The sequence below is a fragment of the Delphinapterus leucas genome, chromosome 1 (genome assembly GCF_059928025.1).
Source record: "Delphinapterus leucas isolate spDelLeu-1000000601 "Yukka" chromosome 1, BTC_Dleu_Yukka2, whole genome shotgun sequence".
NCBI classification, from domain to species: Eukaryota; Metazoa; Chordata; class Mammalia; order Artiodactyla; family Monodontidae; genus Delphinapterus; species Delphinapterus leucas.
Genome location: NC_143129.1, coordinates 129,951,835 through 129,975,509, shown reverse-complemented (window position 1 = coordinate 129,975,509; position 23,675 = coordinate 129,951,835). Strand labels below are relative to the sequence as shown.

Below are 23,675 nucleotides of genomic sequence, written 5' to 3'. Positions count from 1 at the left end.
TGTTTGTGCTATTTATTTGCTTAAATTCTTCATGAGTGAATGAGGTAGTAGCTATTTAAGAGCCCAGTCATGAATTTCAGCTTCATTTACAGCAGGGGAGACCTGTGTTTCCTACCTTCATTTTCCTGTCTGTAAAATGGGAGTGATATCTACCTTGTAAAGTAGTTGGTAGAAAAAAATGTAGCCCTGTGTGCCTGGGTCAGTAAATGGTACCTGCTATTTAATTATGGAGCTTTTCAAAACTATATGAAAATTTAGTTTGGGGTAACGTTTTAGCAAAAGCACTAAGATAAATTGCATGCAGATATGGCTATATTTCCCTTTACATTTTTGTGAATATAGGTTTTGGATAATAAGCTCCCTGGTAGTGATTCTATGTGGAAGGTAGAAGAATATTAGTTACTTAGGGAAGAAAGACAAACTGGGCTTCTACCAGAACAGTGAAAACTAATTTTACATTCACCTTGGAGTTGCATCTTAAAACTGATTTTCTGCTCTCAGTGTCATATAGCCTGTACAAGCCTACTTTTCCTCTGGCAAAACAATACCACTTTCTTCACTTGGGCACCAGATTAAGTGGTCTGTGCTGTTTGAAGATCGATAGACATCTTTTAAACTGGAATTGAGATTTCTGTTCCTTTTGTCTCAAATCTAGCTAGTGCATTTCACTCCTATCTAAAATATTTTCTCTAATCAAATACATGTAGTTGTGTTTAAATATGGAAACTCTACTGATACTTTTAAAGAGCATCAGAATATGTTACTAAGGGTTTATTAACAGAGGTAGTTTTTAAATGAGACTAATTCTGGAGTTGTTGATTTTGAGTCTGTTTCACTTAGTTTATTTTCCCATTTTCATTTTACAATATCAAAGTATATGTAAAATTCATATAGACATTCTTCAGCAAAATAACGTGTGAACCATGCTAATTCCTTGCTAGTGGGAATATTCTTAAGAATATACTTAAAGGTTATAGTAGGCGTTAAATATCAGGTTTCGGAAGACAAGCATCCTGTAGGTTAGCATCATGTAATTTTGTTCTTATCAATCAGTCAGCATTCAATCCAGGGAGCCAAATGACCCAAAAAGATTTGTTGACAGAGATTTGACCTTAATTGTGGGAGTTGGTTTAACAGTCTCAAAGTTTTCTATGCTGTGCATCTGATGCTGAAGACTAAAGCCCACAGGCAGTCAAGAAAAGAAGGATAGTTGAGAGGGGTAAGAATAAGTTGGAACCATAAGCTGGAACCCACAAGAATGGGCTGAAACTGCAGGACCAAGCAGATAAGCCACAACGTGTATGAACTACATAATTTCTGCTTCACTTCTTCAGAATTCCTATGCTACCCATGTTCATTACTTAAACATCCCCGCCAGTCACTGTCAGCCTTCTTCAGTGACCAAGAATTCTATGGGAGGTACAGGTGCATCTTATTTTTGTGTTTTTATACTACAGTTTCTGCTTTAGGCTAATTAATCATTTTCACCTGCAAATTCAGGAATGAGTGCCAAATACCTTTCTTTAAAACACAGGAAATTTCCTTCAGATTTTTTAGGTGCTGTGGCAAAAGGAAAATTCTAATTCCATGTACCATATGTGCCATTATGGCCAGAAGTACTATTCCTAAAATGAGCTGTAACAGTTTTTTTAAAGTTTATCACTAGGTAGTACTACAAGGATAATCACATGATCTGAAAAGTGTGCTATTGGGCTTCCCTGGTGGTGCAGTGGTTGGGAGTCCGCCTGCCGATGCAGTGGGACACGGGTTCGTGCCCCGGTCCGGGAAGATCCCACATACCGCGGAGCGGCTGGGCCTGTGAGCCATAGCCGCTGAGCCTGCGCGTCCGGAGCCTGTGCTCCGCAACAGGAGAGGCCACAACAGTGAGAGGCCCGTGTACCACAAAAAAATATATGTGTGTGTGCTATTGAGGTGACATTTTTAGATGGCATTCTAAGATACTATTGCCCAGATTTCTGATATAAAATGCTTTACAAAAGCAGTTTTTGCTCATTCATAATATACAAATGATGGGCTTTTACTGAGTTTAGTTTTAATGTCTTTACAAGTGATTTAATACCTCCTGTCCATTTGTCTAAGTTTCACTGTCAGTTGTCTTTGAAAGTTCCCAAGTATAGCAACTTTGGTAAGGATTCATTTTGTTAATTTTGGAAAACACAGTTAAGATACCTTTTGCTGGAGTTAAGCACAGGCATAGTGTGTCCATACTAAGTAATTTGCTCAATTTCAGAGGCTAGCATACTACAAGCAGGACTTTGAATTCACCCCGTTTTCTACAACTTTTTCTCAACCATATTGTGACAAATAAAAGTTAAGAGCAAAAGCAACTCAGTATTTTCTTTAGTCCTTTTGTGGCCTCGAAACAAGCTCTTTGTCTGCTTTAGGCTTAGTGAGAACTAGAGAGAAATTTCACTTAAGCACTCATTATTCACCACCCTTCCCCAAGATGTGAATGATAAGCTGTGCATGAATAACACTATGAAAACACATTTTTATTAGTGTGAGTGGGGCTCAATACCAGCTCTAAACAGGAGAAAAACTGAATAGTTTTTTCAGCTTCTGTTGGCTATCAGCTTCTCTGAAATGTGTTCATGTCTAGACAATTGTATGTAGCTATACTCACAATAATCAGAGCATCAGCTTTATGCCTCCCTTTTTATGAATCTTGATAATTTTCTGTACATGAATGTCTAGACAGGCAAACTGTCTCTAGGGAATTTTCTTAAAGAATCCTATATTCTTTTGAAACCATACTGGTGGCAGGGTATACTGAACATTTCTAAATGGCCATTTAAGGTAACCATTTTATAGCCCCCCAATTTTAAACAATTTTTTCAGTCACAAATGGAAGGCAAAGAGAATTTTATGAACCTACATTACAAAATCTAGATTACCACATAAGAGTATCAAAATATATAGCGTTTTTATCTACTTACTTGAAACACGGCATATAGCTTCATTCATTAGCTGGATTAAAAGGCACATTTTGAAAAGTCTAATACTGTGAAAAGTTTATTTGCATTAAATAACTCCTATTTTTACCATCATAAGAGATACTGACATTTGCTTGTCCTTTGTGATCAGATAAAAGACATTTTGGAATGGATAATCTCTACTACTCTTTATGAAAGAAAAAGTTAAAATTCAAGTGCAAAAGTTTTCAGTAGTCTTCCTACCTCCAGTGTACCCCAGCAAAACAGTCACAGCTTTTAGGAAATTGATAAATCCCAAGCTGCAATTTACCATGTTTTTTCCCCAATGAATTACAAAAAAAGTCTGCAGTATATTCCTGAAAGTATACCATATTCCCACAAAGTAAGGGAGCCTAAAAGCAACAGTGATCATTGCCTTTCAGTATCTCAAACCTCATATAATCAGTGACATGATAATAGAATCTCTAAGTCCAACAAACATTCCCAAAATAATAGGGATCAACTTCTATTTAACAAAACTAGTCTGGGTTTACCCACCCTTTCCACAAAATTCAACAGACCCACATAAGGTAGAAACTGGTCTTTGAATTTTTAACTATGATTATTTTTCTTCATTATAAAATGTATTTAATAAAATGTCAACATATGCAATGTAGTATGTACCAGCATGGAAGATGCAGCTTTAAAGATGTTTATTACAAAATTTTTCTTATGGTTGATGCTTCGGATTTTTAAGCCATCTCTTCAATAAAGGTCTCTAAACTCATTCAAATTATTTAAAATCCTGAAAAAAGTTACTGGTCACTCTAAAAAACTTGACAGATGCATTCTGACACATTTTTCAAGATACATTTAAAAAACATTTCCTTAGCTAAGCTCTTTAATACAACATAACATTTTATGACTGTTATACATTATTCTCCCTAATTTATTGTCATTGTTGGACCTTCAAACCATCTTGGAATAAGTATGAAAAATTTTTATGTGCAAAAATGAATAATGCATGATTTTAACACTTTGGAGATAATTAAAATCAATAAATATTTTCTTGTGACTTACTTAAAAAAATAAACAGTAGGAATTGTCAATCTTGTGTATGTTTCTGGAATTTAACTTGTAACAAATATATTCTATTAGCATATAAAATGTTTTTACCTTATTTTGAAAGCATTAAATATGTAGGGATGCCCAAAATATGTGGATTGTTTTTAAAACTGACACAAATGCATCCATATTCCACTAAAAACAAAATAATCAGAATGATGTGCACTTATTAGGAAGCAAGTTTAAAAATTTGGAATTTTTTTAAAGTGCTCAGATTTGGAAGAAGAATATCTTTAAGCATGCTCATCATGAACACAAAAAGGACTTTTAAACTCAAGTTTAGAAAAAAAAAAGTTTCTATGAAAGGAAGATTATTAACAAACATTTTCCATTGAAGAAAGAATTCAGGTAAAAACAAATAGCACCACAATGAATTGCACTAAGGTGCTAAAGGAGGTACCTTATTCCCTGCAGAGAGAATGCTCCTTCTGAAGTGTATTGCAACATATAAATGCAATTGTTTAATGGTTACCATTTGGTTCATTCAGCTACAGAAAACTGCATTCCTTCTAGTTCATTATATTGAACAAACATTCAAATTACTGAACTATACATAATGTTACATACTTTACATTTTATGAAAACAAAGCTTGAAGGAATATTTATAAAGGTCACCTTGAATATAAGATGACAAGTTTAAAAGGGCTTCATATCTCTTAAGACATTTAATTTATGTTAATGGTCCAGGAGTGTTTTAGATATAGATATAGATATATTTATATGCATATATATTTCAACAAGAAGTGTAAAAATTTTTAAAAACAAATCACAGCACTCATAGCTGTTTTACATAAGAAGGACTTGGGGTCATTAAGGTGTCAAACTATTACACTTATAATATGTATATTTTTAAAAAGACTGAAAATGGCACATCAGGAAACTTGCTGGAATTCTTATTAGAGGCCCATTTCATTATATCATATCACTGATGTGTCGATCCAACATAATTCCCTTTTCTTCGATGAAAACATTTGTCCCTTCTATTTGAATTCACTTCTGGGGTCTCTGCATTCTCTAACTTTCCTTGGTTGAATGGCATCATTTTCTGTGTCAGTTAAAGATCAGGAAAACGGCTTGGGTCTTCCTTGTAGTCTTCAGGTATGGTAAAAATGGAGCCATCAAATTCATCATATCGAAACTCCTGAAAAGTCACAGTGGCTGTGATCGTAGGAAACACGGGTATATCTAGAGAGGACAATCAATGATAACGCTGTAAAATGAAATGGTAACCTATTTATAAACTATGAGATACTATTAGCGATATCTATACTCCTTAAAATGTAAAAAAGTGTTATTCAAGGACCAGAGAAATCCTAATATACATCTAATATTGAGTATGGGTATTTGCAGGAAGAGTCTGGCTACTTGTGAGGAGAGACAGACACCAAAGCATCAAGAATTACATCAAAAACTCAAGGTCCCACTGCTTCCCAGTCTTAGCACTATGATGGCAGATTCCACTAGACTATTTTTTCTTGGGGCAAAGGGATGGCTACATTTGTACTTTTTGCATTCTGATATCTTTTCTTCAGATTGTAGTGTATATACTCTGAATCTGAGCTGATTTTTTTTTCATTTAATACAAATGAAATACATTCATCCATTTTGTTTTAAAACACTAAAAAACAATCCATCACTTTAATATATGGGATAAAAATAATCTCATCAGAATTGGAGTAATATCATACCACCACAGCCTAATATTCTTCTAAATAAAATACATTTCTAGCTGAAATTATGAGTGAAATGTGACATCAAAAATGGCCAAATACTTTAATCACTCTGCAGTTTTATTCCTAATACGATTTATTGGAAAGAACACAAATTATAAAACCTAGATTCTGATTCCTACAAATCATTTAATTTATGAGGCTCAAGGATTTCGTCTACAAAATAAACTCTAAAGGTTACTTAAAACTCTGAAATGATTCTGTGAAAGCTAAGTTGAATGCCTAGGATAAAGGCATACCATAAACTAAGGCTGACTGTTACAAGCCTAGTATTCTATTGCAGAAAGTAATATTCTCATTAAAAAAAAAAAAAAAACTTAAATCAACATAAGGATTACAGAGTTTCCAGTTATTTCTGGTGGAAAAGATCATTCATTTGTGCTTATTAAGTAAAGATGCTGTTCTAATTCAGAGGTCAGCGAACTAAGTAAGGCCTGTTGCCTGGCCTTTTTTTGTAAGGCCTGTGGGCTAAGAAAACATTTTACATAATTTAGTAGTTTTTTAAAAAACACAAAGAATAATGTTTCACGCAGATAAAATTACATGAAATTCAAACTTCACTGTCCAGAGTAAAGTTTTATTGGAATATGTGGTTTACTTATTGTCTATGGCTGTTTTCATTCTCCAACAACAGTTGAATAGTTGTGACAGAAACCATATGGCCTGTAAAGTCTAAAATATTTACTATCTTTCAGAAAAAGTTTGATGACCTTGATGACCCTTGTTCTAGGCATTGGATATACACCAGGAAACAGTAGAAAACAAATCATGCATTTATGGAGATTACATTCTGGTTGGGAGATACAAACCACAAATAGGTAAAAAATAATTGTGAAGTATGTAGGCAAAAATAAAACAAGTAGGGGGATAGGGAGTTTCAGTGTTGAGGGTAAGAGTTCTTGATTAGGGTTCAAAAGAAAACCTCAATAAAGTGACCTTTCAGCAAACACCTGAGATAAGAACAAACTACACAGTTGCCTAGAGGAAGAAAATTCCAAGTAGAGGGAATAAGTAAAAAAGCCCTAAAATTAAAGTGTATGGTTTATTCTGGGAACAGCTAGGAGATCAGTGTGGCTACAGCCAAATGAGTACGGGAAAGATTAGCAGAAGATGAGGTTTGAGAGAAATAGGCAGCCAGATCAAGCGGGGTTTAGGTCAAGAAAAAGTCTTCAGCTTTTACTCTGGATGAGATGGAAAGCCAGTGGATGGTTGTGAGCATAGTAGTAACATGTTCTGGCTTAAGTTTAGGCAGATGTAATGAGAATAGAATGTAGGGTGACAAAAGTAATAGGAGGGATGTGCTCCAGAAGGAGCAGTCAGAGAGGCAGGAAGAAGATCAAGAGAGAACTCTATCCAAAAAGTGGGAGGAAATCTGAAGAGAAACTACCAGCTTTCACTGGGACAAGGACTCCACAAAAAGAATGAAATCTTGAGAGGTTAAGTCAGATAACAGAAAAGTGTCCAGCAGACTTAACGGTATGAACATCAATAACAAACACAGAGTGGAAGAGATGAAGAGAATCTGCACCGAGCAGCTGGGTTGTTTCTAGCTTGAGGCTATTACAAACTTATTTTTGTATACAGGTTTTTGTGTGAACATATCTTTATTTTTCTGGGATAAATGCCTAGGAGTGCAACTGACTGATCCCATGGAAGTTGGGTGGTTAGTTGTTTGTTTTTTAAGAAATGGCTAAAACGTTTTCCAGAGTGGCTGTACCATGTTACATAACCACCAGCAATGTATGAGCAATCCAGTTTTTGCACATCTGCACAAACATTTGGAGTTGTCACCATGTTTTATTTTAGCCATTCTGTTAGGTGTATGTAATGATATCTCACTATGGTTTTAATTTGCACTTCCCTAATGGCTAATGATTCTCAACACTGTTTTTGTGCTTATTTTCCATTTATATATCCTCTTATGTGAAATGTCTTTTTGTGTCTTTTGCTCTTTTCTAACTGGCTTGTTTATTTTGTTACTGATGAGTTTTAAGCATTCTTGTGGTTTTTTTACTCTTAACTGGGTCTTTCACAGAGCAAAGAGCTTTTTTACTTTTGAAGTCCAATTCATTGATTTTTTTTCTCTTATGGGTCATGCTGTGGTGTGAAGTCTAAGAACTCTTTGCTTAAACCTAGATCCCTAAGAATTTCTTCTACGTTTATTTCCTAAGATTTATTGTTTATTTTACGTTTAAATTTAAGTCTATGATTCATTTTCAGTTAATTCTTGTATAAGCTGTAGGATTAAGGTGGAGTTTCATTTTTTTTTACCTTTGCATGTCTAATTGCTCCAGCATCATTTGTTGAAAAGGCTCTCTTTCCTCCACTGAACTACTTTTGTACCTTTATCAAAAATAAGTTGAGCATATTTATAAGGATCTATGTTTGAATTCTCTTTTCTTATGTTGACTTATATGTTTATATCTCAACCAATACCATACAGTCTTGATTACTATAGCTATACAGTAAATATTGAAATGGAGTAGACTGATTACTCACACTCATTCTTTTTCAGAGTTGTTTTGGCTATTGTTCTGAGTCAAATTCTTTCCCCTCCAAAAAGATCTATTCCAGTCCTAACCCCCAGAACCTAAGAATGTGACTGTTTTTTGAGACAGGGTCTTTGCAGAAGTAATCAAATTAAGAATCATTAGAGTGGTCCCTAACCCAATGGCTAGTGTTCTTACAAAAAGGGGAAATTCGAAGACACACGTACAGGAAAAGAACACCATGTGAAGATGAAGGCAAAGATTGTGGAGTGATGCTTCTACAAGCCAAAAAACATCACCAGAAGTTAGAGGAGGGCCATGAAACAGATTTCCTCTCATAGCCTGCAGAAGGAGCTAACCCAGCTGACACCCTGATCTCAGATTTCTAATCTCCAGAACTGAGACAATAAATTTCTATTGTTTAAGCCACTCACAGTTTGTGGTATTCTGTTATGCAGCCCTCGAAAATATAGATATTCTAGTTTCTTTGCCATCCCATGTAAATTTTAAAATAATCTTTTCTCAATCTACAAAAAAAATATGGCTGGGATTGTGATAAGAATTGTGTTAAACCCATGTATCTCTTTGGGAAGAATTAACATCTTTCCTATGCTGAATCTTCCAATCCATGTGCATTGTATGTCTCTACTTTTGTTTAGATCTTCTTTTATTTCTTTCATCAGTGTTGTATAATTTTCTGCATACAAGTACTGTAAATGTTTTGTTAAATTTACATCTATTTCCTTTTTTTGCAATCATAAAAAATATTTAATTTTGGTGTCAGTGTGTTCAATGCTAATATACAGAAATATTACTGATTCTTGTATGTTTAACTTTTATCCTGCCATCTTGCAGAATGCATTAACTCTAGTTTGTTTCTAGAACCTTTGGGATTCAACTCATAGAATCATGTCATTTGCAAATAGAGAAGATTTTATTTCTTCCTTTTTCTACTCTGAATGCCTTTTTTTTCCTTTCATTCATTATTACACTTATTATCCTTTTGATTTCTGCAGGATCTGTCATGCTATCCTGTTTCATTCTTTTTTATCTGTCTTGCTACAGATGTGTTGATTTTATCACTCTTTTCAAAGGACCAGCTCTTTGCATCACTGACTTTATTTATTCTGTTTTCTCTTTCATTTATTTCTACTCTTTATTATTTCCTTCCTTCTGCTTGCTTTGGGTTTATATGTTCTTCCAACTTCTTGAAGTAGGAGCTTAGATTATTGATTTAAGACTTCTCTTTTCGTAATGTATGCATTTAGTGCTATAAATTTCCCTCTCAGCATGACTTTAGCTATATTATACAAATTTTGATATTTGTAATTTTACTTTCATCCAGCTCAATATATTCTTTTCCCTTGAGATTTCACCATTGACCTATAAATTATTTAGAAGAGTGCATAACAAAATATCACAAACTGGAGAGTCTCGTTATCTTTCTATTATTAATTTCTAGTTGGATTCTACTGTGATTGTTTTTCAATTATTAAGGTTTGTTTTATAGCCCAGGATATGGCCTATCTTGGTATATGTTCCATGAGTACTTGAAAAATATGTGTATTCTGCTGATGTTGGGTAAACTGTTCTATAAATGCCAATTAGGTGCTTTGGTTTATGGTGTTGTAGAGATGTTCTATAATATCCTTGCTGATTGTCTTTTAAGTTGTTGTATCATCTGTTGAGAGAAGGGTGCTGAAGACTCTCACTATAATTGAAAATCTATTTTTCCTTTCATTTCTTTCAGTTTTTGCTTCACCTATCCTGCAGCTCTGTTGTTTGGTATACACATTTAAGATTGCTATTCTTCTTCATGGATTGACCCCTTTATCATTATATAATGCCCCCCCGCACCCCGGTAGTTTTCTTTGCTCTGAAATCTACTTTATGTAATATTAATATAGCTAGTCCTGTTATCATTTGATTAATGTTTGCATGATATATCTTTTTCCATCCTTTCACTTTCAACTTGCCAATATCATTTTTGAAGGGAGTTTCCTGAAGATAGCATGTAGTAGAGTCATGTTTCTTTAATCTGTTTTTCCAGTCTATATCTTTTAAATGTTCTATTTAGACTATTTATACTTAATGGAATTATTTATATACTTAAGACTTAAGTCTGCTGTTTCATTTTTTGTTTTTTTGCTTGTTGTCTCTCTTTTTTCATATATTTTTATTTTTCTTGCCTTCCTGTAAGTTACATGACTACTATTTATTTATTTATTTATTTATTTGGCTGCACCGCACAGCATGTGGAACATCCCTAACCAGGGATCAAACCTGTGCCCCCTGCAGTGGAAGCGCAGAGTGTTAACCACCAGACCACCCGGGGAAGTCCCAACATGACTACTTTTTAGAATTTTATTTTTATTTATCTGTAGTGTTTTTGAGTATATCTCTTTGTACACCTTCTTTAGTGGTTGCTCTAGGTATACATTATATATAACTAATTTATCATAGGCCCCTGGTGTCATCACTTTAGCAATTCAAGTGAAGTAGAAAAATTTTACTTCCCTTTATCTCCTTTCACCTTCCCCCATTTATAATATAACTATAAATAGAAAGAAAGAATGGAGAGATAAAAGTAGACTTTCAAGCAACTTGGCTATGAAAAGCAAAGATTAAAGGCAAGTGCTGGGTAGGGTGGAGCTAAAGGGATTGTTTCATTAGATAGGTTGAATTTTATTTCTGAAGTTTGGCCATCTTCCCCTCACCTCCCTGTGCCTGACTTTTCTTTTTTTGGGCCACACCGTGCAGCTTGAAGGATCTCAGTTCCCCAACCAGGGACTGAACCCGGGCCACGGCAGTGAAAGCCCAGAATCCTAACCACTAGGCCACCAAGGAACTCCCTAGATCGGCTGAATTTTAAAAGGAGAAAGACCTTTAATTGGTTTAACTTTAAAAGGAGAAAGACCTGAACAAAGCCTAACGGCTAAGAGGAAAAAGGCTGTACAGGAGTTGGAAGATAAAGGAGAAATATGGGGAAACTGATAGAGCAAGCTTTTTAAAAAAGCAGGGAGGAGAACAGATCCACAGTACAAATGAAGAGAATAATCAAGCTAAGAAAAGGGACACCACTTCCACTGAGATAGAAAAGATGGAGGAAAAGATAGGGCTTGGGGCAGAAAAGTTTGTGTGAGAAGTTGGGAGTAATGAGGGAGGTCTCATTTCTGATGGCCTTTTTTTGTAACAAAGAAAACAAAATTCATCTGCTTAGACTGTGGGAGGAAGTAGTGGGGGGTGGGGATGGGGACTGGTGAAGGAGGTTCAAATTTAACCTTTGAAAGCAGAATGAGGGAAGCAGCAAATCAGAGAAAAGATCATTCAAAATCAGCATTTAAAGCTCTGGCTGCTTTTGAAAACATGTAATTGTGTTAACAGTACCCAAATTTTTCCCCTCAATTGTACCTTCTAGCCTAAATATAGAAACAGAAATGACTGAAGATTAAACTGACGTAGGACTGGAGTTTTATATGGTCATTTTGAAAGAAGGACAAAGAGACAAGAGAGACAGAGGTAAGCAAATTCCCAATAAGTATACAAGCAAAAAATTATAAATCCCTTGTTAATATGGCTCTATATCAGAGAAATGCCTGCAAAAAAGTATTGTAGACTTTTTTCCTTTCTATATAAACAAAGTATTTCTTTTTCATAAAAAAAACTTGTATTGTGAGGTTTGATTTGTGTTTGGGACTTTAAAAAATGTGAATACAGTAATAGTTTCATATATTTAATCCCTACCCTCTATTCTAGTTTGTCACTGTGCCCCTTAAATACAGTATATAGAAGAGAGTCCAATGCTTGAACTATTTTCTGGCTACAGACAATTACAGTGGGATTTTAAGCTTCTGCAGAAATACTCATGTAATGATCCACAGCTCAAACACTCAGCTTTAGTTTTCTAACAGTTTCTGCCTAGAATCTTATCACTGGTTTACTCAAGTAGACACTGGGTTCCCAGTGCTTTTACATCACAAAGGGAATCTAGAATGACATAGTTAGAACATGTTTTAAAATCAATTTTAATTCACAAAATGTATTCCCAAATTTGGAAAGTTGAGAAGGTCGAGTTTAATTTTAGCAATAAAAGCATTACTTCTGGGAGTAAAGCATTTTGGCCTAATTATTCTGAGATGTGGTTTCAGTAATATTGAGTAAAACAAGATAAAATATATCAGAGGAATTATGTAAAAATTATATTATTATATAATATCCCCCTACCCCATACATAATGTAAACACCAAAAGGGCAGGGGCTTTTTGCTGTCTCTCATCCCCCCCATAGAAAAGGGTCCAGTACACAGCAGGCACTGATTAAATATTTGGAGGCTGGATCAGTGGATGGTATTAAAGGCCCTCCTGGAGCTTAAATCAATGCTAAATCTAAACCTCAACTCCTAAAGAACCTGTAAATAGTGTCTTGCTCCCAGTTTTCTAATATAGTTAAGAAGATAAATATATACGAAAATGAGAGTTTACTGTTTTGAAAGATCGTTGTTTAAAATAAAATTAAGTTTACACATTTAAGACTGAAAAATAAAATGTAAGGAGTATTACTATATCCCTGAATAATGACTGTTGACAACAGAAACATTCCCACTATTCAGAAACTCAGAGTCTGCTGAAAATCTGGGCTAAAATCCAGTCTCCCTGTATTTCATATTAAAACATTATCACAGTGCATCATAAGTTCACCCACACCCTCTTGAATGAAATATTTGCATATCCCTTACATTTGACTTAAGTAGAATTAGAGTTTTCATCAGGAACTTTATATATTTGACAAAACATGAATATCAATGCATGTAATTACAGAAAAACCATATAAAAATTTAAACTAGGAAATCCATTTTCCTTCAAAGCATATTTCTTCTTCTTAAATGTTAGTAAACAGCTCCATATTTCTAACAGACACTGAACTTACATGAAAATTTTTCTCTTACCTAGTTTTACAGGAAAGCCTGGAGGAAGCTTCATCTGAACAAATTCTCTAAGCTTATTAAAGTGCTTGAAGGGAGCTATTACTTCCAAAACATTCAATAATCTGAAAAATGGAAGGAGAAAAACATTTTTCAAATTGATTTCATTGTGTCTTTATGTTGTTTTATAACTACATGCTTCAAACTTACACAGTATTACTGACTTCCAGATATTAAAGATGAGAAAATGACACCTCCTTCTACATCCTGTTTTTTTGTTTTATTATTCTTTTCACTGTGCCAAAGTTTATAACTTTCACATTTTATTGGGCAGCCATAATTTCCACAGTTGTTGATTTCAGATCTATATTTCAGCAGATTCAAGGCTTACACTAGTCTTCTTCCTGAAGTCTACAAATTCCGAAGTTCTTTAATTAGCCTCACTGTTTGGACGCCTGAATTTCACTGCCAATTTTGTGTGTGTGAAGGGCTCTTACGTACTTATTATTCCTTGATTTCTTATAGATTTGATAACTGAGTGTTTCTTTTTTACATACTAAAGGGAAATCCAACTGGCATAAAATTTCAGTTTATAATCCTTCCCTCTTAACTACAATTTCATGAGGTCTCTTAACTTCTTTTATCCTTTGGTTGGATGAATTTCATTTTCAAGTAGTAGTATTTTTCTTTCAAAAAAGGCCCATGGCTGCTATATTTATTGAATTCTTCTGTGTCCTTTTCAATTGCCTTGATATGTAAATTACATCTTACCTAGATATACTATCAGATCACACTTTCTTTGCCTCAGCAATGTCAAGATGTAAAAAAAAGGTAAGGCCAGGCTGTTTTTTACCCTTTTTCACCTGAATGCCTTTAGAGCTCTGAAATACAATAGTTTAACCAATATAATAATTGTTACTAATCCTTCTCTATCAATTTTTCTTGGAGCCTAATGTTAGGCTACAGATTTAGTTCTTCCATACAGAGAAATTTTCTTCTATCATATTTTGAATACTATTTTGTTTACATTTTGGAGGCTTTCTATTTAAGTGGAACAGCAATGATCCTTATATTGAACCACTCTCCTCCATAAATATTACTTCTCAAATTTCTTTAACCTCTTCTTTCACTGGATTCACTATAAGCTATAAAAATTTAATTTTTGGTCACATCTATCCTGTTCATTGTTGTTTCTACTGTATTTGTTTTGCAATAGTGCTATTTAGTGCTTAATTTATTTCCTTAGCTTTACAATCTCCTTTTCATTTCATTCTGTTGTCTTATCATCTCATCTTAGGGTGATCTAGTTTACCAATTTCATGTTCTTTTTATGTTTTCCTATAGTATTTACAAGAAATTTTCTTCTGTTCTTTGACTTATATTTTATTCTAGAATGAGTTCTTTTTCTGGCTTTTACATGCTATCTATATTCCTTATTTTACTTTTTGCAGGGGGAATGGCTATAATTCCACATTTTATAAATTCTAAAACACCCATTTTTTTTCACATATTAACATCTCTGAAATTGGGATGACTCCTAAAATTGAGAGCATCTTATAATTTGCCACATGATTCTTCTTCATTAGAGTATATATCTGGTGCATCTTGGAGTCATTTGGGTCCAAGATATGATAAATTATGCAGATTTGTATGTATGGCTAATTCCCTTCCCGCATCTTCTGAGAACTATTTATTTATTTCCCTCTTTGATCAATAACTTGAGGACTGTATACCAAATTCTATCTACTCTTCCAAAGCCTGGCTATTGAGGAGTATGAGATGTGCACAGAATTTGTAGAAAAGAAGGGTCCTGCTCTCTTCCGTGAGAATTTTTTTTTTTAATGTGTTAGCTCAGACTGAAAGTGGAAGGATCTACAAAGGAAAGCCTAGGACTTCAATTCATCCCCTACTTTAGTGAGAAGCCTAAAGGTACAATTCTGTCAGAATCGGCTCTAGCTACCCACCTCATATTCCATCCATCTCTCCAAATCAATTTTTTTTAATGACCATCTGATGAATACACGTTTGGAAGGATATATTCAAGTACTCCAGGAGTACTGTTTATAAGGGTGACAAACTACAAATAATTAAAATGCTTATCAGTAGGGGGATGATAAAATAAATGGCAGTATATCAATACTATAATATATCAAGGAAAGAAGAAAAAGATAGATAATAATGTACTTATTGTAAGAACTCCATGATAACTCACTTTTAAAAGAAAAAAAGGAACTAACAGAACAAATTGTAGACTGTTCCCCCAATTTTAAAAAAATTCTAAAAAAACACAGAAAATATCTAGACAAAAATACAGCAGTTATTTACCTGAGGTGAAAGAAAACTGCCATTTTTATTCTATAAACTTCCCAACTGTTACTTTTTACAATAAACATGTATTCATGTATTACTTTTGTAATTAAAAAATAATTATTCAAAAATTTATCTGGTTAAAATAATTAAAATGTTAATATTTTGTGAGCTGGAAAATTTCTAGAAGGGGCACGACACACTGTCAAAGCAATGGCTGTTTGCTTTTACATTTCAAAGGCCTCAAATGCACCACTCAGATGCCAACATTATTATAGCATTTAGAGTTCAATAGCTTCTTTCATAAACTTGTGCAGTTAATAGCAAACTTACGACTCAATTCCCAAGGGAAATTCCTGGCTCATGGCTATTGTGGCTTTAAACGTTTTCTTACTCTCTTTGCACACCAGTTCTCTACCCAGATGAGGAGCTCTAAAATGAAAAAGGAAAAAAGAAAGAAAGAAAGAAAATATTAGGAAATTTTTTCCACATGCTGTCATCTTCCCAAGAAGAATCTGTCATCTTCCAATGACATTCATTAGTATTTCAACTTTTCTTACTCTCATAGAAATAAAATTATGCTAAAAGGGAATGAAACGTATAATAAATGAGGCAAGGGTAACAAGAAAAAGAAAATAGCAAAGCATAAAAGTTCAGAAGAATATGATCAAAACCCAGAAAATTTCATATTGAATTTTAATAATCACTATTTTTAATAACAAAGCAAATCCATAGAAAAAAACAACCTTTAAAAATATTTTATATCTTTTAAATCACTTATTCAATTCAATCTCTTACTGTCTATGGTTCTCAGCACTGATCAATAAGAAGTGATATAAAGAATACAGAATTTTACATTACTTGTAGAATATTATAAGATGGAAACATTTTAGAGAAGTTAGAAAAAGTATAACAATAAACCTTTCAACATAAAAAAAAAAAGACAACTTCTTACTAAGCATGAGGGTAGGTAATATTTTATTCTCCACCAAAAGAATATTTTCTACAAAGGACTGTATTTTCTTTGACATGGGCAGCCAGAAAAAAATTCTTATTTATTTATTCATTCAAAATAAACCATTCATTCATCATTCTTTTATTCAATAAGTACTTACTGGATACAAAAACTATGTAACAGGTACTCTACTAAGTATTAGCAATATAACATTAAGCAAACATCTTGGGTAAGCATAGTAAGAAGTAGTCTGGCACAGGCTGAAACAAAGAGATCACGACAGGAGATGAGCTTGGAAAGACAAAAAGTAGATAAACAATGAGTAGCCTTACATACCTTGCAGAAGACTCTGGATAATAACAGAATATAAAGTTCATCATACAGTGCAAAAACTCAAATAAGCAACTGTATTGGGCAAGTCCTCATATTTCCTTAGAACAATGTCCTATAGGTTTTTTGGTGTATATAAATTGGCAAGAGGGATGTAAAAAGAAGGCTCTACAACTTATTCAAAAAGAGAATGTAACTGGAGATGCTTCTCCCTCATCGTGCTTCATCCATATATATATATATTTTTTGTGTGTGTGTGTGGTACGCGGGCCTCTCACTGTTGTGGCCTCTCCTGTTGCAGAGCACAGGCTCCGGACGCGCAGGCTCAGCGGCCATGGCTCACGGGCCCAGCCGCTCCGCAGCATGAGGGATCTTCCCGGACCAGGGCACAAACCCGTGTCCCCTGCATCAGCAGGCGGACTCTCAACCACTGTGCCACCAGGGAAGCCCCTTCATCCATATTTTTAAAAGGAAAAAGAACTGCTTCAGATGAAACTATACTAATGATTCTCTGTAAAAAAAATTTTATGCCTAAATATTCATGTTTTTACAGATTTTTCTAAAAACCAAAGAATATATAAACAAACAAAACAACACTTACTTTCCATTTTCAGAAGATATATATTCTTCCCATGTAATAGTGTTCTGAGGAGGAGGGGTAAGGGACTGTCTTCGAATTGGCTGCCAAAAAATAACAAACAGAGAGGGGGAGAGAGAGAGAGAAAGAAAGAGAGATACAGAGACAGAGACGAAGAGGGAGGGAGAAAAGAAAATTATATTTTTTAAAATATAAAATTAAAACATACAATAAACTATAATCTACTTAATCTCTTCAATATAATGCTTTAAGAGGTTATTCTGAGATACTTCCATGGTGATTTAAGCTCCAATAATATTTATTATCATTTTTTAAATCTCAAATAAAAAGTGTCAAAGTAGTAAAATCCATTCATTCAATGTCTATTTTTGTTTGTTTTTGTTCTGTTTTGTTTTTAATTTATTTATTTTTGGCTGTGTTGGGTCTTCATTGCTGTGCATGGGCTTTCTCTAGCTGCAGTGAGCAGGGGCTACTCTTCATTGCGGTGCGCGGGCTCTCACCACGGTGGCTTCTCTTGTTGTGGAGCACGGCCTGTGTCCCCTGCATTGTCAGGCAGATTCTTAACCACTGCGCCACCAGGGAAGCCCCATTCGATGTTTTAATCATCTAAAATGTCCCTGGCATTATGCTAGATGCTGAACGTGGGAACTACAGAGAAGTATAAAAACTAATCCTGACTTCACAGAGTTTACAATTCAAAGTTGGAAAGAAAAAACACATACAAACATGAATAGTTAATCAGGAATACAAAGTATTAAATGATTAAAGATCAAATGAGCTTACAAAAAACTGAGTAATACAGGGGTTCAGAAAAGACAGCAGTTTTCTATAGACAATAAATCGAGACTAGGGGATTGAGGCTCAAATTTAAATGAAAAGAAAATAAAAAGAATATTTTGGACAGAGAGAATTAACAGTGAAAACACTAGATTGATTTGAACTAGGGAGGAAAGTTCAAAAGGGAGATCAGCAACAGTGGTAAAGGTCATATCAGATTTAAAACTTACACCTCATCTTTGTTAACTAAGAGCTTGGATCACAATAGGATGAACTGGCAATAAAGAACTAAGGGAGTGGCAGTAGAAATCGAAAATTGCTAAGGAAAAACCAACAACACAAACTGTAGAGCAAAAGGGCAATAAGTGAAAGACACATAAATAACAAAATGAACAGTAACACTGGGAGAAGGTTCCATTCAGAGAAGTATAGTTTTGGATATAATGAGTTTAAGATGTTAATAGGCAGCATATTAGAGTTGTTAAAATCAAGGATTTTGAAGACACAAAAATGAACTGGAATCCCACCCAGCTCCACTACCTGGTAGTTGTGTGAATTGGGGCATGTTATTTATATTATTGTCAATTTAATTCACCTGCAAAATGGGAATATGACCACCCAACTCATAGTTAAGAATTCAAGGAGATAGTGTATGGAAAATCTTAGTGCCTAGCACAGTATAAAGGATTCAGTAAATAATAGTAACTATTTTATACTTGGAAGTTCCTAGAGGGCAGTAACAAAAAGAAAAGGAGAGAAATCATATTTAGAGATAATGGTTTAAGAATTCTCTGACTAACTAAATGAAAAGTAATAAAACAGAGGACTGATGACTGAGTCCTAAAAACTACACAGATTTGCCGGGCGGAGGGCGGAGAGGACAGAAGGGAGCCAGATATTAATCAATAAGGGAAAAGAAAAAAACATAGCATCAAGTATCATGACAAGATACAAGACAAGTATCAAGTATCATGACAAGATGCAAGACAAGTATCATGGAAGTGAAAAGGCTGTTTCAATATCATAACAAAGACTTTAAAGGGAAAGAAGCCTGAAAAAAAGGCCACAGATTTTGTTGGTTAGAAATCATTGATGATCTCTGAGTAGCAACAGAAGAATAGGGGAAGAAGGGAAACTAACAGTTTTTGAGCATCAGGCAATATGAAAGATGACGTTCTGCCCTTGAGAAGTTTACAAAGATACACACAGGAAGTAGATAATTATAATCCAGGATGGGTGTGCTATGATAGAGGGATCAAGAGGATGGCATAAAAGCACTGAGAAGAGGTTTCTCTGACCCAGATAGGGGTAGCCAAAAAGATGTGCCAGCAATGGTGGTTCCTGGTGGAGAAGTCTAAAAGAAAGAGAACAAAATAACCAAATGAAGGACATTGAGAAAAGTACAATGGTGAGAAAAAGCATGCTGTACTGGGAAACTACAAGTGTGGTGCTATTTTTCCCTTCATCTGTAGCATACATGAAGGAAAAATAGCAAGGTACAAGGTAAGAGGGCAAGACACAGAAGAGAAAAAGTAGTTTGAAAGGGTTTTGTGCACTAAGTAGATTGTATTTTACTCAGAAAGCAATGGACGAATATTTTGAGCAATATAATGTTTTAGAACACAAACGTTGGAGCCAGACTGACCAAATCTTGGCTTTGCCAATTACTAGCTGACTTTGGACAAATTATTTAACCTCTTTTGTCTCAGTTTAGTCAACTACATAACCTCAGAGGGTCGTTGTAAGGATAAAACTGGCTTGTTAACATAAAATACTTAAAATAGTGCCTGACACATAGTAAATATTCTATACATTTCGTTATTGAGGCTTTACATAGTTCAATCTATTTCAGAGAGGTCATTCTGGTAGCAGTGAGTAAGTTAGGAAGCTATCTCAGTAATCCAAATGAGAAATGATAAGCTATTTCAAAATGGAAGAAAAGAAATAGATTCATGAGATCTTTAGGATTTTGTAATCGATTAGACACAGAGGTTAAGGAAAGCTAAGAAGTCCAAGGACAAATTTCAGATTGCTGGTTTGGGTAATGGTAGTAGATAATGGTGTTACCACTCAAGACAGAGAAAAGAAGAAGAATGAAAAAACTGATCAGATTTAAACATACTAAATCTTAGATACCTACGTTTATCCAAGTGGAGGTAGGCAAAATACTATAGATCTGGTGATTAAGAGGTCAGAATTGAAGGTATATATTGGGTGACAGTTACTAGTTTATGTGGTAACTGAAGCATCAGGTATGTATCTAACAATGAGACATTAGAGAATACTAATTGTCTACTCAATCAATAATCTATCTCCTGTTCTTTGTTGTAAAAGAACCTCCCTACCAATTTTTGGCTGGACACATGACTTCCTAGATTAAAGACTTCTAGATATCTTTACAGCTAGCTAAATTAGTTACACCTAAGTTCTAACCAATGGGATTTGAGCAGTGATGTATGCAACTTCTGACTGGGTACTCAAACAGAACAGGCATGTCCTCTCTTTCCTAATTACTATTAGCAGTTATCATTCCTAATGGCTGGAATGCTAAACAGGTAATAAAACATTGTATACCATGTGAATGAAGGCCAGATCCTAGAAATGGTAGAGAAATAAGACCAAAATAAAAAAAAAAGGCTAGGTCTGAGATTAACTCACAGAACAAAGAAACCATATAAACTCAGATTTTTCCATGAGAGAAAAATAAACTCCTGTCTTGTTTAAGTTACTGTTATAATCGGCCAAAACTATATCATAACCAATACCAAATATGATATATAAAATGTGATACTACACACAATAGTATGGCATGTGGCAATGGCTATTAACAGAATGACAAATGGGCTTAATAGGTAGTGACTGTCATAAATATTGTGGCAAAACATTAGGTAAAACAGTGTCTTGTGATCCTGCAGAAGGCAGACAAGCTAACAGAAGGTGTAACAAACAGAAGAAATGACTGAAAAAATTTACCACTGATGCTCCAACCCAGAAAGGTTAATCACACCTCCACCCAAATATCTATCTAACTAAGCAGATCATGGTCAATTTCTCTTTCAGAGCACTGCTTAAAATTGTCTACTCTTTTGTCTACTCTTGCTTCCAGTCTATTTAATACCTATATATATTTAATACCTGTATATACATTTGGCTATAACTGAGTGTTTATATATTATATATATATTAACTTATATATATATATATTAAATCACATATATATTATCATATATATATATATAATATATATATTATCATAGTAAAGACTCATTTTCCTGGCATGATTAGATAATGCGGCATGTCATATAAGTATATTTTTCCAGGTAATAAAATTCTCTAAGCAGTTTCTACTATTTCCAATAGAATTCTTTCTAAACTATACATTACACATTCCCTATCTTAGTAGAGACTGTAATGAATCGAATTTAAACTTCCACTGAGCACTTTACTTCATCATTATGAATATCAGTTATTATATTTTAATAAGGTCTTTCTTAGTTTATGTTTATTCTAATTGATCCTTTGTTATATACTGATACTCAAAGTTGAACCCATCAGTGTTCCCACTATACTGTTCCCATAACTATCTAATGAAACAGGAAGACATGAAGGCTGCCACAGGACACCAGATGGCTTTCTAAGCTTATTTCCCTAAGTCAGTAGGCTCTGTAACTAAAATGAAATCAAACCTTTCCTACACAATTAAATGCAAACTTTTAATGCCTGTTTTTCTTGAAGCATATAAGAAATAGTTTTGATTTATTGCTAGATTTGCTGAATTCTAATATTTTATATGGCAAAATTTTCTGGAAGTTTAACACATTCATGTATTTTATATCTATATATTCTTATTTTGATTTTATATATTAAAAAAGTACATAATCACTAATAGAGTTTAACTCAATATTCTGTATGTATAGCTTGCATACAATTAATGCTTTTATCAATGACTGTCTAAGGTATAAATGGGGCATTACTCCCCCCTCCAACAATAATTGGTTAGAACAAAGTGGAAAAAAGCACCAAAAGTGGAGGAGCAAGTGTCCATAACTTAAGAATTTCTGAGCACTTAAATTTTACTATAAAAAATATTGTCAAAAATATATACTAAATATTAGAACTGTCTGGAAAGGAGAGGGAAAAGGAGTAGAAATGGCAAAGCTAGTTAAAAGGCAAATAATTACTTCTAAGTGTTACCTATAAGCTATTTCTTATAGAAATTAAAACAAATATTTGTCTGAAAAAAAAAAGAAACTCAAAAGCTATTCATTTAGAATAAAGAACATAAATGCATTCTGAAAAGGATATACATTTTTAAGAACTGAAATTCTATTAAAATGTGGCTTTAAAATATAATATTTTCGGGAATTCCCTGGCGGTCCAGTAGTTAGGATTCCACGCTTTCACTGCCAAGGGTGCAGGTTCAATCCCTGGTTGGGGAACTAAGATCCCACAAGCCACACAACATGGCCAAAAATATATATATATATATATATACATATATATATATGTATATATATATATAAAATATTTTCATGTCTTTTGAAAACAATCATAATAGTCACACATATTTTCTAAGTTCTTGAAATTTTCAATAATGTTCCAAAGCCAAAAACATGCTTTTTACTAATGTGTTCTCTATACATCATTAAAAAAAACACAATACTGATTTTGACTACTTTTACCAATAGCAACGTTCTCTCATTCCTTTTACAACTTCAGCTTCACAATATTTTGTAAGAATTGCTAAGACGTGTTGAAAATCTGGTTACACACAAAGAAGAGACTTTAACAAAGGCAATCTGGGAAGCAATATACTTAGACCAAGAACAAGAAGAACTTGGGGTAAGGGTCCAAGAATCAAAACCCATCTTTGCTACTTATAGCTTTGTGACTTCAGATGTATTAATTTCTTTAAACCTCATTTTCCTTTCTATACAATTGGGCAATGATAGTTATCTCATTAGGTCATTGTGATAATTAAAAATTAAATGAGATGATATATGAAAAAATACTTCACACAATGCCCAGGAACTACTTCCTTTGATGTGATCAGAAGTCAGAAGCTTAATTATTTAATTTATATTATTTTGTTTTATTATATAGACATCTGGGATTAAACTATGTTTTAATTTCAACGTGCCAAACTATACGTGATTAAAATGTCATTTAAAGACCCCTTTACCAATTCAAGTGCATCAAGTTACAACCTCTGCCCTAAAGAAAATAAATTTGTGTACTCATCCCAAAATGGTTTGCTGCCAAAATTAAACAAAGGTAGCAATAAGCACCACCACAACAAAATCATTTTTTAAAAAAGAACTGTTATAAAATTTAAATCACAATATAGTCCAAAGAAATGTTCTTTATGTCTGGTTAACAATGGGAAAGGGTAACAGCTCTGTCAAAAGATTAGGCTCATCATTCCCTCTCTTCAATCCATCTCCATTTCTATTTCCTAAGCATATCACATCCTATTACCTCCTACTGATGGAGAGATCAGCAAATACCAG

The 23,675-nt window shown here is 33.9% G+C and overlaps 1 protein-coding gene across 2 annotated transcripts in view; it reads right to left on the bottom strand.

The window, feature by feature from the left end:
• Positions 1-5,077: 5,077 nt before the first annotated feature.
• ANKRD13C (ankyrin repeat domain 13C) overlaps positions 5,078-23,675 on the bottom strand; it is a 78,438-nt gene continuing 59,840 nt past the window's right edge. For both annotated transcript variants that reach the window (XM_022581102.3, XM_089921116.1), the window contains 4 exons: positions 17,392-17,471; positions 15,839-15,937; positions 13,223-13,323; positions 5,078-5,243 (listed from right to left, as the gene is read on the bottom strand). In XM_022581102.3, the coding sequence (XP_022436810.1) occupies positions 5,113-5,243; positions 13,223-13,323; positions 15,839-15,937; positions 17,392-17,471 (411 nt within the window). In that variant the 3' untranslated portion in view covers positions 5,078-5,112. The remainder of the gene's footprint in view (positions 5,244-13,222; positions 13,324-15,838; positions 15,938-17,391; positions 17,472-23,675) is intronic.